The sequence below is a fragment of the Notamacropus eugenii genome, chromosome 1, assembly GCF_028372415.1.
Source record: "Notamacropus eugenii isolate mMacEug1 chromosome 1, mMacEug1.pri_v2, whole genome shotgun sequence".
Classification (NCBI taxonomy): domain Eukaryota; kingdom Metazoa; phylum Chordata; class Mammalia; order Diprotodontia; family Macropodidae; genus Notamacropus; species Notamacropus eugenii.
The window spans coordinates 476,129,259-476,145,339 of record NC_092872.1 but is presented as its reverse complement, the minus strand read 5'-3'; the positions used below and the strand labels follow the sequence as shown (position 1 = coordinate 476,145,339).

The window sequence follows — 16,081 nt, the reverse complement described above, 5'->3', positions numbered from 1 at the left end:
CTCAATCCCAAGCAGTTGATACTGGCTGAGATTGAGCTGCTGAATGTTCCTATTCTACCAAGTCTGGAGCAGAACACTGAGCCAGAGGTGGAAGGGGCAGGAAAGGGGTCCTACCCCATTTGAATCAGCAAAGAGAGCCAAACACATACAGCTAGTGTGGACCAGAGCCACTTCTAGTTGCAGCAGATGATTTTTCAATTAGTTGATCTCTAAATATAAAACCATAGAGAGACACCCTGCTGGGGTTTGGGTGAGTAGTATTGGGAGATAAGGTTAGAATGGTACTAGACTCTGAAGCTTGGAAAACTCCTATTACCTAAAGTTTTTGGCCTTAATTCTACAAGCCAATAGAGTCAAACTCAAATAGAAATGGGGGCCATTAAACTATACATAAGAATGATTGTGGGTGGTTCAGTGGATAGAGTGCCAGGCCTGGAGTCAAAAAGACTCATCTTTCTGAGTTCAAATCTAGCCCCAGGCTTAGTAGCTATGTGCCCCTGGACAAATCACTTCACCCTGTTGGCCTCAGTTTCCTCATCTGTAAAATGAGCTGGAGAAGGAAATACCAAACCACTCCAGTATCTTTGTCAAGAAAACCTCAAATGAGATCATGAAGAGTCAGGCACAACTGAAAAAGAACTGAACAACTACAAAAAAGGATGACTGCAGGCCTCATATTGACTTAGAAACCTCCTGCTACACCCTCCTTCCAGAGTGCATCTGGGTGACTGACTTATGTGTAATTGATTTTTAATCTGTTCCATTATGTCCTTGGCTAATGTGTCACTGACATCTGACCTTTACAGCTAATTTTGATTAATTAGACATTAAGCTAGTTCTTCCAATGCAGACCATAAATCATTAGCCTCTCTCTCCAGCAAAGCAACAGCCCACCAACCCCAGGTCAACTCCAGCACAGACAGAATCTTTGATTAAGTGAAGGTTTCCATTGAACGTTTATACACAGAAAACAATGTCAGATCTAGAACAAAAAATGTCAGACCTGGAAGGAACTGTATGTATATATGTGTATGCATGTATATATGCACACAGGCATATAGACTGTACATGTCTGTGTGCATGTGTACGTGGCTCTATACATATGTGTCCATATACATATGTATTGCATGTGTTAATACACCAAAATATTAATATATCAGTATATTAAAATGGTATAGGAACTACATTTTAATCTGGTTTGGGATATACTCAGGAGTGTTGTAGGCTGAGTGTTTGACCCCTCTGCTGTAGGCAACTGGGAGTCATGGAAGGTGTCTGAGTGATATGCTCAGAGAGACACCCTCACAGTAATGAATTAGGTAAATGATTGGCAGCATATGAAGGACGATTGGAAGGGGAAGAGGCTGAAATCAGAGAAACTAGTTAAAATGTTATGACCCTAATCTAGGTGTGAGGTAGCAGATGACTAAACTTAAACCAGGCAAGCACAGGTTATCAGACTATTGACTTCTGGAGAAAAGACTGGCCTCAGAATTCTTAGGAATAAGAAAAGATTTCAACTCCTCCCCTTCTTCCCCATCTCAAATCTGGTGACTTCAAGTTTTAGCCATTCACCAGTTCAAAAAGTATTTAAGGACCTGCCATAGGAGCATGAGCAAGACCTTGTGCTGGGCACTGAAAAGATGAAAAAGGTCTTGAATGCCAGGATCAAGAGCTTCAGATTTATTCCATAGGTAGCAGAAAATCACAGAAGGATAGAGGACTGAATTAAACATAGGAGTGCATTAAGAATGTTACTCAGGCAAGAGTGGGGAGGATAAATTGGGGCAGGGCATGGGGGAAGACCAGGTAGGAGACTATCTGAATTCCAGGATTTGTCTCTGGGGCTTAAACCTTCATTAAGGATTACCTGAGTGGGGAGATGTGTGTTCTACTACACTGAATAGCTTGGTTGTGGAAACCCACCTCAAGCACAGAAAATGCTTCATGCATAATGGAAAGACCATTGGACCAGGAGTTAGAAGATCTGGGTTCAAGTGCTGCTCCCTCACTTACTAGCTCTGTGCCCTTGGACAAGTCACTTAACCCAGACTTTGGTTTCCTCCTCTATAAATGGGTGGGAGGGGGAGTTGGACCAGGTGAGCCCTGAGGGCCATAATCTTATAAAAAATAATGAAGTACAGAGAAGTGTGAGCCTATATAGTGCAGACGGAAAGTGCTATAGGAGACCTGAGGGGAGCCTTGAGAGCTGGGTTTCTCAAGGAAGCTATGTTTGAGTTGGGTCTAGAAGACAGTATAGGATTTGGACTGGTAGAGAGAAGAAGAGGGACTCTCTAAAAGAGGCCTGGTGTGATACCCTACCACCATCATCTCCCCTGGGGCATTTGTCTTTCTGTTATATTTCTGAGGAATTGGATGAGAAAGGACCAGTCGAGTCTAGGAGAGTTTCAGTTTCTTGAGAAATGTGGAGGGGAAAGGTCATCTTGGAGAAAGTCTCTATGTAGGCCAAGGAATCAGAGGTGGCTCTCCTCTGGGCCTCTGGAGCCAATGGGTTTCTTAGCCAGAGGATGGGAGAGGAAAAGGAAGGAGACAGAGACAAGGGAGAAAAAGGAAAGAGAGGAAAGATGCTGAGCACAGATGGTGAAATCATGAAGAGGTCAAGGATAACCCAGTTTAGGCAAAGGTATGATTTAAGCCTTCCCAAGTATTCCTGCAGGCTTCTTCCCATGCCTAGAATTCTCTGTCCTCATCAACATGTTTTTCAAATCCTCTTCTTTCTTCATGGTCTAGGTCAGATGCCACCTCCTCCATGAAGACTTCCCTGACCACTCCCGGCTAAAAATCTTCTTTTCCTCCATAAATTTTTCCAGAGCGCATTGTCTGGGCCTCTTCTTTGCCCCAATTACCTTCCCTTGTATGATATGACTTGTTTACACACATGTCATATTATTCCCTATTTAACTATAAGCTACTTGAGATCAGGGACTATGTTCTTTTGCATTTATATTGCTAGCATTGAGCAAAGGGCCCTGAACCTAGTAGGTGCTTCATAAATGTTTATTGAATTGAACTGATTTGCATGCTAAGCCAATCTTCTTATGATGCCCAAATAGAAATTTTTTTCCTCCCAGCTCAGAGGCATCCTTGCTCACAGGATTCCACTTCTCCCCTCACCCCAGAATTTCCATGCCCCCCTTTGTAATAGACTTCTTCCTAAATCTAGGTTTCTCTAGGGAACAAGGAGCCCAAGCCAGGGTGCCAAGAGGAGTCAGTCCCATTGACCTCTGGCCCAGCCTGAAAATGTTTCCTCCAGACCTGAAATCTCAGACATTTGCCCCTCCTGCCATAAGGAGTTTGATTCACCCTGGAAACCCATTTTTCTTCAGGTGGAAAAGATCTAGAGATTTCTTCTCCCTTTCTCCCATTTTGGAGAATGATAGACTTTTTCAGGACCTTGGAGAGGGCAGGGAGATGTAGCATTACACCCTGTTGTGATAGATAGGGGACCACTTTGTCTCTTGAAGGGTATCAGGACTCTTTGGAGAGTCTGTATCCAGAACTAGGTGACCTAGTTGTCTTTTCAACAGAACCCCCTTACCCTTCTTGTTCCTCCCAGGAAAGGAAGGAAGAAGGAAACACAGATTGGAATGTGCTAAACAGACGCATGTAGGATTATAGACCTATAATGACATTGTCTTAGGGGCTGGGAGGAGGCCACTCAGCTGTGGAGAGTAGTGGGGCGGGGGCAGCAAAATTGTGGGTGAGTCCAAGAAGCTGACGTAGGTCTGATCTACTCTTATACAAACACAAACACACCTGTCGGTGTTATGGAGGGGAGTTCATCCATGTTCAAACCTGGCACAGACAATGAATCTGCATACCCTTAAAATAAGCTCCCCACCCCCCACCCCAGATTTCTCAACAACCTTCCTCTCTCTTCCTGGGAGAGGTCATCTCCCTATTGCTTTCTTCCATTACAAGTAATTTTAGGACCCTTCATCAGCACTACCAAGTGGCAGGGTTGTATAATGGTTAAAGGGGAGTCGTGGAGTCAGGAAGACTTTGGTTTGAATACTGCCTTAGACACTAGCTGTGTGACTTTGGGCAAGTCACTTAATCTCTCTGTGCACTGCTCTCCCCAACTGTAAAAATAGGGATAATAATTTAGGGTTGCCGTGAGCATCAGAGATAATATACATAAAGTGCCTTGAAAATCATAATGGACTCTATTCATGAGAAGTAGCGTGGTGTAGTGGATAAGGCAGTACTCCTTCCTGGGCCATTTACTGTATGACCTTGGGCAAGTCATTTAACTTCGTTGTACTTCAGTTTTTCATCTGCCCCTAAGATCTCCTCCAGCTCTAAATCTATGATTCCATGTAATAAAAGTTGATTTATTAGTCTAAATTAGTCTAAGGAAAACTTAGCATGATACCCAACTGAACAAAGTTACCCAAGGGCATTCAAGGATGAAAAGAGAAAGAATATTGGAGGAAGACAAGCAGGAGGAAGAAGAGGAAGAGGAGAAGGAGGGTAAAGGGCAAGAAGACAAGGAGTAAGGAGAAAAAGGCAAAGGAGAAGGAACATGATTTGCAAAAACAGTTACAACACACTTTTCCCCATCAAGAATAGTAGATCCTCCACACTTGGATACTAACATCACATTCTCTGAAGTAGAAATGGCACTAAAAATAATAAAGATTGGAAAATTAGATTGGATCAAGGATTTATAGAGATGGGTTGGAGGAGATAAAATTGTGAGCGCATTGAGGGACTATTTTATTTGGTCTCACAGCTCTGGTTAAAGCAAAGATCTGGATTCAAGAATTTATAGGAAACTGATACTCAAGAAACTGGCACATACAAGAGCTTTATTACTAAGTGGTGCAGTAAGCAGGTAAAAAAAAAATCATATACACCCACACTATATAGCAACATAGTGGACAGAAGTTTTACTGCATGGATGCAAGAAACTCACCCAGCACCAGAGGAAGGAAAACATGTGGGGGAAATAACATGCTCAAAGTTTAGATTCAGGTAGTGAAATTATATTCCCTAAAAATGAGCTTGGTTGAGAACAGGTCGCTGGTGCCAGATGTGGGAGAGACATTCCTAATCAGACCCAGAAGTGGTAGAGAAGTTTTCAGGGTCACTTATTGATACTGGACTTGAGTGAGACTTGGGTAGGGAGAGTTTCTGTATTGAGACCGGAAGCTGGGAGAGGGTCTGAGCAGGAGGAAGAAAGTTTTTACAAACCATCAGGAGTTCTGTCCAATCAGAAGCTAAGAGCATAAAGTGCCTGACACGAGGTTAGTATAAGTCAGAACAATAGGGAAAATATAACCTTTGCCTGTCTTTGCCTATATGCTTTATGGACATTAGGACCACTTAGACTAAGTGATTCCATATGGGAGTTCTATCATTATAACTATAATATCAAACAACATAAAGATCAAAATTATCACAGGGACCTATGTGCAAAGTATCCAAAAGAGAAGAGACCAAAGATGTAAAAAAAACCTCAGACTTTGTTGATACAAAAAAAAAAAAAAAAGGTAACAGAATATCAGTAACCAGTGGCCTGTATTCCTATTCTCCCTTCTGTACAAAATCTTGATGAGGGTCATTTCTATACAAACCAAAGGCATCCTCAATGAGGGTACTGGTGGGGCAAATACAGAAAATGGTCATGATATTCAACAATAAATGACATCTTTACTATCTCGCAACTGACTGAAAGATGTCAAGAATACAATATGCTATTGGGTTCGTTGTTTGTTAACTACACAAAAGCCCTTAATCTCACAGAATGAAAGTGACGTCTCCTAGGCTTTTATATCAAAGAGTCTCTCCTTCATATCAAGGTCATGCAGTATCCCTTGAAAGATATAACAAAAATGACTCTGTGATAATGTCGACCTGAAAGTTTGGTTTAAAAAAGGCAAACAGGCTGAATGCACATTGTTTATTCCCTTAAAGCTAGCTGTTACATGGCCATGGAGCCAGAATGAAACCTCTGACTGCCTGATAAAAGAATGACCAGGCTTAAATACACTTTACCATGAGAAACGAATTTTCTTAGTTGTATAAGTTGTAAATTCAGTGAGGCAAGACAGTTAACAAGGTAGAGTCAGTTGGAAATCAAGATCCTAGGATGTCTGTTTTCCTCTGTCCCTGCCTATCAAGATAAGAAAAACCCCACCATTCTGGTTGTAGGCATCCTGTGATAAACAGGTCTTTGAAGTTGCTGACACAGGAAAAGACATTTTTAGAGAAAAACAAAGCAGTCTGATTAATTAGTTCAGGCTTTGGTCCCTATTAAAAGTCCAAAAATGATATTAAATGTCATCAATAATAAATGGGAAAGGGATAAAGTGGGAAAATGTCCGCTCATTAAAAGTATACTGAATCCAGGGTGGAGTCTAGGAGAAGGAGAGATTACCTGTGGATTGTGAGGTCCTCCAGATTCTTCTATTTATAGATGATGTTTCATTAATAGCGTCAAGCCCAAAGACAGCAGAGTCTCTTGGGAAAGACCTATAAACACTCTGAGGCAGGGGTTCTTAACCTTTTCTGTGTCATGGATCCCTTTGGCAGTCTGATGAAGCCTCTGGGTGCTTTCTCAGAATAATGTTTTTAAACACATAAAGTAAAATACATAGGATTACTAAAAATACCAATTGTGTTGAAATACAGTTATCAAAACATTTTGTTTCCCCTCTCTGGGCCTCAGTTTCCTATTCTGTTACATGTAGAGTTTGGGCTAGGTGATTTCTAGGGTTCCTAAACTGTGCCTAAGATTACATGGAAGCAAGATCTGGAAATGCCCCCTGCCTCTAAAGCTGATCATCAAACAAAGGATAGTATCCAGAGGAGGGTAATTGGCTGGGGAATTCAACCTTGTTACAGGATCTGAGAATGTTCAGCAGTGAGAAGGCTTAGTGGAGACCATGGTAATGAGGTTATCACAGTGAAGAAAAATTAGGTTTGTTTTGAGTCACTGCAGCGTGGAAAACCAGAAGCAATTTCTGGAGGAGGTAGGGAAGGGGAGTTACAGGGAAGCATATTTTGATTCAATAGAAGGAAGAACTTCTTAAATAAGAGATGTTCAAAAATGGAACATGTCTTGTAAGGTAACAATTTCCCCATCACTACAGGTGTTAAAGTAAAAAGTAAACAACTAGATATTGAAGATGATATAGTGGTGATTAATGCATTGCAAGAAAGTTGGATTAGAAGACTTCTCGAGTCCCTTCTGGCTCTAAAGAAGAGTCTGTGATTCACAATCACCCCCACCCCAGATCTGGCACTCAGTCTGGACCTAGTCCAAGGGCTCAGGTAATTATTGCCCATTAACTTCACCTCCTGCCTGATGACTCACTTCCAGTAAGATAATTCTGCAGATAATTGTAGCAGAAAGAGGCCCAAGACAGGGTAGAGATGCTGAAAGTTCTGTGGAGGAGATAAACACCGCATTCCACCAGAGACCCTGGGGCACAGTGAGAATGGGAGAGGGCTGCACGTCCTGGCTTCTCCTTCCGGCTCTGACACCTCCACCCAGGTAGTATTAGGCACAGCACTTAGAAGCTTAGGAGCCCTAGAAATCAACTGGCCCAGCCTCTTCACTTTACAGAATAGGAAACTGAGGCCCAGAGAGGGGAGACAAGTTTCCCCAGACCATAAAGCAAATATAGTGGTGGGCCCTGGGTAAAGCCCGTCCTACTGACTTCAGTCCTGTGCTTCTTCTCCCACATCATGCTCTTCACCTGGTCTCCCTGTCTTTGGGCCTCAGCTTCCACATATGTAAAAGGAAAATCACAATCCCTCCCTACCTAAAAGGGAAAGGTTATGAGGATCAAAGGAAATCAGAGGCATGAAAGGACTTTAGAAACTTAAAAGGCCGAAAGTAGTCGGCTTGAAAATTATCTGTTTGCTAAAGGCATGATCCTTATTCTCCCAGATCATGATGGGGAGCCAAATTGCCCAGGGAATCCAGCTCTGCTGCTAGGGCAGAGGACAAAGCCCAGAAGAGGAGATGAGTAATGACCTCACCCCCGCCCAGGTCAGGGAGGTCAGGGAGGTCAGGGGCTGTTGTTTGCCTTTCTTTATATCCCCAGTGCTTGGCACCTAGTAGGAGTTCAATAAATGCTCATTGACTGACTGACTAGAGAACTCATTACCTCCTGGGCTAGCTCATCCCATTTTTAACAGCTTCGATCTGAAACTTTTCATTATTCTTAGTGTAACCTGCCTCTTTGCAAGCCCCACAAAGAGAGAGGTTGTTGTTCATTGTGTCTTGACACAGTACCTGCCACATTCGTTTTTTGTGGGGGCAGGAGAGTCTAGGCTTATGATTTCATCTGAATATGGAGAGCTCCATGGTGAGGACTGCATAGAGGGTCCCAAAAGTCTTAGTGTGGTTTAAACCACAGTGTAGTCACAGGGCAAAGGTCACACTGTAACCAGAATATCAGGCTGGACATAGAGGTATTTGTAAATCACTGAAGAGAACTCAGAGATCATGATGCTCTGGAAGTGTGGCTCAGTGATTGGAATACTGGACTTAGAGTCATAGATAGACCTGAGTGCAAATCCCCATGCAGCTTTAATCCACACTAAGAATTTGAGGACACCCTATATAAAATCAACATCTTCCATGTAGTTATAGGCCAGGGTTCTTAACCTGAAGTCCATGAACTCACTATTAAAATGTATACATATAACATACATGTGCATATATATATATTTATAAATATATTTCAATATAATTGGTTTCTCTTGTAATCCTATATATTTTACTTTCTGCACTTAAAAACATTATTCTAGCTTAACCAGACTGCCAAAGGGGTTCAAGACATATAAACTGTTGAGAATCCCTAACTTAGAGGATTCTCCATGGCCTTGAAAGGTTAAGTCTTGCCCAGAGTCACACAGCAAACATAGATCAAAGGTAAAATTAGAACCTAGCTCTTCCCAACATGAAAACCAGTTCTTTATCCACTATTCCACACTGCTACTGCATACAGAAAGGCCACTTAATGAATATTTGTTTAACAGTGAGTTAATTATTCCAAGTTCTTCCCTCTGGGGTCACATAGAACAAGTCTTGTCCCTCTTCTTCACTTGCTCTCCTCCACTCACCGAGGCTTCTTTTCTGCAGATAAAAATTCCAAATACCACAGGCCAATTATCATGGCACCATGGCAAGAGTCCTGATTCTGGAGTCAAAGAACCAGAGTTGAAATCTTATCTTTCATCCTTGCTACCTGTGTGACCTTAAGGCAAATCCTTGAGTCTTGTTTTGTCATCTGTAAAATGAGAAGATTGAACCAGGGAGCCTCTGAGGTCCCTTTTAGGTTTCAGATCCTATGGTTATTTTCCAAGCAGCCAGGAGGCAGAGGAAAGTGGTAGACTATCCACCATGAGACTCACAATAATACAATTAAAAAAAAAATACTTGCTGAAACTGACTGGGGGCACAGCCCTGGAACTGGCACATGGAGGGGAGGGGGGCGGTGCTGTTGTCACTAACACTTGGGGAGGGGACATCAATGACACACAGCTTGAGGCTTGAATGAGCCTAATGAACTGGAGAGTGATTGATGAAGGCTAGCCAGAAGAATAAGACAACAAACTATAACATGAGACAGGATGTACTGAGTGCTTTTGGATGGTTAGAGAAACAGTACTGTGGCAGGTTGGGGGGAGGCAGGGTTCAAAGGAGGGAGGGATCAGTTCCAGCAGGGAGGCAGCTTTCTGGAGGAGATAGCATTAGAGCGGTCTTAAGTAAGGTGTAGGATGTCAACAGGTATGTCAGTATTGGGCATAAGGTGGCAGTTTAGAGAAGGAGGGCGTTCCTGATGGATGGAAAGGTATGAGCAAAAGTGCAGAGAAGAGAAAAATAATACATATTCTCTTAGTTCTTCCCTCTGGGGTCAAGCACACAGGAACTGTGATGATCGTTGCAGGTCTAGTAAGAAAGGAAGAGAGCTGAAGATAGATAAGTATGTTGGGGTCAGACTATGAAGGGCCTGAAAAGGACAAAAGTAGGAGTTTGCACTTTATCCCATGAGTAAGTGTGTTTTAGTTAGCACAGTCCCTGGCACATGGTAGGTACTAGTTGACCTAGCAAATGCTAGTGGACTGACACAAGAGGAGCCATTGACTGTGTGTGTGTGTGTGTGTGTGTGTGTGTGTGTGTGTGTGTGTGAGAGAGAGAGAGAGAGAGAGAGAGAGAGAGAGAGAGAGAGAGAGAAGAGAGAAAGAGAGAGAGAAGAAAAGAGAGAGAGAGAGAGAGAGGGAAAGACAGAGAGAGAGAGAGAGAGGGAGAGAGAGAGAGAAGAGGGTAGAGGGTAACCTGATTAGAGCTGACCATTTTGAAGATTAGCTTGGCAGCCTTGTCCAGGATGGATTTGAAGACAACATACGGAAGCTCAGGAGAAAAGCAGATGCTCACTCTGTCTCCTTGCTGTCACCTCTCACCCCTCCCTTTGGTCCTCCCTCGCCTGACCCTATCAATCTGAGCTGAGTGAGAGGGCGGACTAGCCTGGAGGCAGAAGGATGACAGAGAGCAGGAGCCATGCCACTAGGGTATGGGGAATAGAGCCTATTGTGAGTGCCCTACAATTAACCTTCCTCAGGCCAATTACCCTCCAGGAGTGATTCATAGACTGAGAAAAGCTGGTCCCAGGACTGGGCAAAGTGCCTAGAAATTGGAGTTTGCCAAAGGCAAGGGGATGGTTTTAGGGGCCATTGATATTTAGTTTCATAAAATTACAGAGCTCTAAAACTGGAAAAACAAAAAACAGAGTTTGACAAAGGAGGAACCTTGAAACACAGAACACAGACTGTCAGACCTAGAAGGGCACTAGAACATACAACATAAATTACTAGAGCTAGAAGTGATCTTGGAACATAGAACACAGACTGTTGGATCTAGAAGGGCATTAGAACATACAACATAAATCACTAGAGCTAGAAGTGACCTTAGAATATAGAACACAGGCTATCAAGAATGGTAGGGGCTTTAGAATATAGACTGCCAGAACTAGAAAGGACTCTGGAAGATAAAGCAAGACCTCTAAAGCTGGAAGAAAGGGACATAAGAATGCAGATCAAACACCATGTCAGTAAGGCGTTACTATGCTCCTACTCTGGAGAGAAAAAGAAGAGAGACCTGGTCCCTGCCCTCAAGAAACTCACAGTCCAGCTGGGGAGGGTGTGCACACAGAGAACCAGAACAGAGCCTGGCGGTCTTGGGCAATAAAAGAGCTCAAAGAGTGAGATCCATTATGAATATGATATTATTTCATTTATAGGACATGGGTCACACTTCTCAAACCAGTCTATCCTTAAGGAGCAACTGTTGATAAACACTGAAAAAAAATATTTTCAATAGATGACATGTGGGCTTTATACAATCAGATTTTGTGGAAAAGTGTTATCATTGTCACCACCATCAGACCTGGAAGGGTTGTTAGAACATGTGATATAAACACTCAAGTTAGAAAGGATCTTGGAACTTAGAACACAGACTGTCCAACCTGGAACAGCAACAACAAAGGCTTTATACAAGACAGATCTGAGGGAAAAGCTACACCATGAATAAACCAATATGGCAGGAGCGATGGCAAAGTCCAAGGCCATCATTCTGAACTCCTGAGTGGGAGGGTCTCATGGAGCATGACTCCTGAGGCTCAGGGAGCTACCCAAAGACCTCTCCCATTCTCCTTATTCATGTTGAAGGCCTGGACAACCCTACTGTCACCCACCCTTCTGGGAGTCCAGTTGAGACCCTTTTTTCCTGTGATGATGGCCCTGGGCATCCACTGTAGCCAAAGTTCTCCAGGATACAATTGTGATTGTGGGGGCAGGAATGGGAAGGAGTTACACAGTGTGTGATTTGTTCTGCTCTCAGCATCCCCCCACCCCACCCCAGGAGTCAAGAGCTCAGAGGATGAAGAGATCTCAGTGGGCTAGGGAAGTCAGAGAAGGCTTGAAAAATAATGATAATAATAACAAAAATATCAACGGCAAATTCACATTTCTATAACACCTTATGATTTATAAAGCTCTGTTTTTACAATACTGTGAAGCAAACTATAGACACAAGGATTGTTATCCCCATTTTACTGATGAGAGAAAACAGAGGCTCAGGGCAGTCAATTGACTTTTTTTTTTTATGGTGACATAGTTAGTAAGTACCAGAAATGAGACTCCAGCTCAGGTCTCCTGACTCCAACACCAGTCTTCTTTGTATTACACCCTGGCTAAGACTTTCTATCAGCCTAGAAGTAGAGATGATGGTAGGAAGACAACAGCATAAGTAAACACTGAGGCAGAAAACTGCAAGGTTTGGGGGAGAGTGAAAAGAGTGACCCAGTCAGAGCACAGGTTTCATTGAAATAAGATTGGAATGATGGGCTTGGGGAGAGCCTCAAATACCAGACTAAGGGGCTTAGAGTCTATGCTGAAAACACTGGGAAATCAATAAAGGTTTTTGGATGCACAAGGACTATGATCAAAGTGGTCCTTTTCAAGTTATGTCTCCTCTGTCCCTTTTACAATTTATTAAGCAGGGGACAGTCAGCAATGAGGGAAGAAGAGGAGGGGGATTTTCCTAAAGGTTTATATTCGTTTCTTTCCTCTCCTTCCCCTTCTTTCCTCCCCTGCATCTGGATCCCCCAGCAATCAAAATAACAGAAATGGACTGGCAACAAGAGAAAAACACACGTGCTCACCACACAGAAGAGTACCCAGGCTCAGAGATGGTGGTGAGGAGGGGCCAGAGGTTCACACTCAGCTTCAGGTTCAGCAGGGCTCTGGAAAGTGAGGAGACCTTGATATTCACTGTGGAAACAGGTATTCTCTCCCCTTTCTCCTCTCACCTACTGAAGGTCTCCTTGAATGTGCTTTTCACCCCATTACTACGTTTTTCCCTTTGGTAGAACCACAAAGTGATGGAACCTTGAAACATTTTATTCCAGTATCACAGGATTTATACAGAATCCTAGAATCTTAGAACATACAATATTGAACTCAAAAGTAGCCTCTGGGAATCTCCTTACAAAAGGGCCCTCAGAAAACTATCCTAGGATGAGGTATTCCATGAGTTAACTTTTACCAGCTAGCCAAAAGACACCTTAATTCTAAACAAAAGATGTTCAATTGAATAGCATGGAAAATAAAGGGACAAGAATAGATTCAGCCAGGTACAGGTGGGGTACATTCTCCCACAGGTTACCATACCAACAAAGGGAAAAGATAGAAATGCAGATTTGTGACCAAGAAATACATATGGAGGGAACATATATGGAGAGAACATATGTGGTTAGGAATATTCATGGATGGAGAAACTCTCATACTACATTTATCAATGTTCTCTCTATAAATATCATTGTACTGCTCTGCCAGATATCCTATCTCTGTACTCTGCTGGGTATATCATCTTTGCTTGGCATATCATCTCTTCTGGGTGTTTCATTATTTCCACTGTTTCTTCTGGATGTCTCCTTGGTCTTTATGTCATTATCTCCTGAGACTCAGCTCTTTAGGGCTATTTACTGGTTGGCCATAGATTTGTTCTCCTCTATTAAAGTGTTGTGACTAGAAAGCCTCTCCCTGACAAAAGAAGCCTGATAGCTCTTTTATTCCATGGTAGGGATTATGAGCCCCATACCTAGTTAAAGGCAGTTAACAAAAGTGAGCCAGAAGTCCCTCTGGCTACATCTGTTCTTTTGACTATCTATGCCTAGTGCTGATTCAAAGTCCATGATCCTAGACAACAACCTGACTTAGAGTTAGAAAATTCCTTTAATTCCTGTGGAGCAACTCTATACCCAAAACCAATTTCAAAGACTCTGCAACAACAAAAGACAATTATAATAGAAGCTGTCTTGAGTCTAAAGTTCCCCAAATGCCATGCAAAAGAAGTTGAACAAGAACAAAAGTTAAGCAAAGAAGATAATGCCATTGATCTCTTCCATCAACATCCCAACCCCTGAACCATATTTCTGCCTTTATTCTGCATGGTACAGTGGAAAAAGCATGGACTCTAGAGTCAGAGAAGCTGGGTTCAAAGCCTGGTTGTCACTACCTGTGTGACCTTGGGCAAGTCATTCATCCACCCTCTTTCCTTTCATAGAAAATAAGAGACTTAGGCTAGGTGGTCTTTAGAATCCCTTATAAGTCTCGATGCATGATTCTGTTATCTTCCAGCCACTTAAAAAACAATAACCATAACAACAGTAAGACTTTTACATTGTATTTTATCTGTTACAAAACCTCATAGTCTCCATATCCCTAGAATATAGAATACTATAATCCCCAAGTCTTAGAATCAGAAGCAAGAACATATAACTCTAGAATCATAGAATATTAGGGAATCTTAGAATCCTAGAATCCCAGAGCCCCATAAAACATGGTAAAGCTTGACATAAGCTAAAGCTCTCAAGGAAATTTAAGAATCACAAGAAGCACTTTTGCTGTGGCTGCTATTTTTTTTCCTTTTTAGCTATATTGGGGAAAAGAGGAGAGACTCTAAGATGGAATAATAACTGAAAATGGGGTAAAGTAAAACTGTTCATTGCTTACTTCTCTGTCATGAAGAATAATCTTTGGAATAGAAAGGACAGAAGAGATAACTAGCTAATAGGGAACTGATGCCCAAGATTAGTCAGGAGACAACAGTGATAGCTCTGAGCTGCCATTGATGGGTTTAAATTACTTTGGCCCAGATAACGTCCATCCTCAGGTAAGGAAAGAACTGGCAGATGGGATTTTATGAGGCACTCTCAGTGATCTCCGAAAGATCCTTGAGAGCAGGAGAGATGACCCAGAATTGGAGGAGAACACATGTGCAGTCCTGGTTGTCAAGCAAGGGAAGAGAAGGAGGTTTGCAAACTAAAGTAGCTGTGAACCTGACCTCAGTTTGTGGCAAAATTCAGAGCCAGATTGTTAAATGGGCTGAGTGGGGAATAACTAGAAAAGAAAATGGTGACCATCACAAAGAACACCTTGGGTTCCTCAAGAACAGGTCCCATCAGACTTACCTCTTTTGACTTGAGTTATTAAACTGGGAGAGCAGGATAATGCTACATCTAGAGGATTCTAGCAAAGTATTTTGACCAAGTTTCTCATGCTGTTCTTGTGGGGATTGGAGAAAGGTAAACTAGATTATAGTACAGTTAGATAGATTTCGAACTAGTAAAATGGTCAGACCCAAAGAGTGGTTATTAAATGATTTAATGTCAACTTCAGAAGAAAGTCTCCAATGGAGTGCCGAAGGGATCTGTGCTTATCCCTGGGCTGTTTACCATTTTTATCAGCGAGTTGAACCAAGGTATAGATGCAAGGGTCTCATGAGGTTCAAATCAGATGTTGAATGTAGAGCAATAAGGTTTAAGAAAATCTCAAAACTCTTTATAAATAAAAGCCAGTTGCTGTCATCATCATCCATCACCATCATCATCATTAATTATTTTTGTCCTACTGTCCCCAGACCTCCAGTCTGGTAATGCCTTCACTTTCTGAGCCTTCTGTTGCGCTTCTACTGAGCTCAAGCAATGTTTATAGAATAATGCAAGAGTGTGCTGGCAAATATGTAACAAGGGGGGAGAAATTCTGGTCTGCACACACATTTTTAAGTTTAATCTGCATTATTAACACTTTCTGAAGTCTAGACAACCAACAAAAAAATACACTAAGCTCAGAAATGTAGTGATTTCTAGGTGTAAATGCTGACGCTAAAAATTTAACAATTAACAAATCCCCCTTAGAGGGGACTCTGGCCCACCCCTGAAGAAACAGCAGTCTTATCAGATTTGCAGATGATACAAAAACTCAAAAGGATAGCTGATATGGTGAATAATAGGATTCTTGACAGACTAGAACTTGGTTCTGAATCTAACGAGATATGAAATTTAATAGGGATAAATTTAAAGTCTTGTTCTTGGATTCAAAAATCCAATTTCGCATATATGTTGTAAGGGATAAGCAGATAATTTTCTGAGAAAGACCTGGGGTGGAGGGTGTGGGGGTGGGTTTTAGTGGACTACCATTTAAAAAGGGGTCAACAGTGTAATGTAACAGCTAACATTTATGTAGCCTTTTAGAGTTGGCA

At 42.2% G+C, this 16,081-nt stretch overlaps 1 protein-coding gene across 1 annotated transcript in view; it reads left to right on the top strand.

Annotated features, from left to right (window-relative positions):
* TGM6 (transglutaminase 6) overlaps positions 1 to 16,081 on the top strand; it is a 48,206-nt gene that overhangs the window by 4,823 nt on the left and 27,302 nt on the right. Inside the window, exon 2 of the mRNA XM_072632397.1 lies at positions 12,649 to 12,822. Coding sequence (XP_072488498.1) covers positions 12,649 to 12,822 — 174 coding nt within the window. The remainder of the gene's footprint in view (positions 1 to 12,648; positions 12,823 to 16,081) is intronic.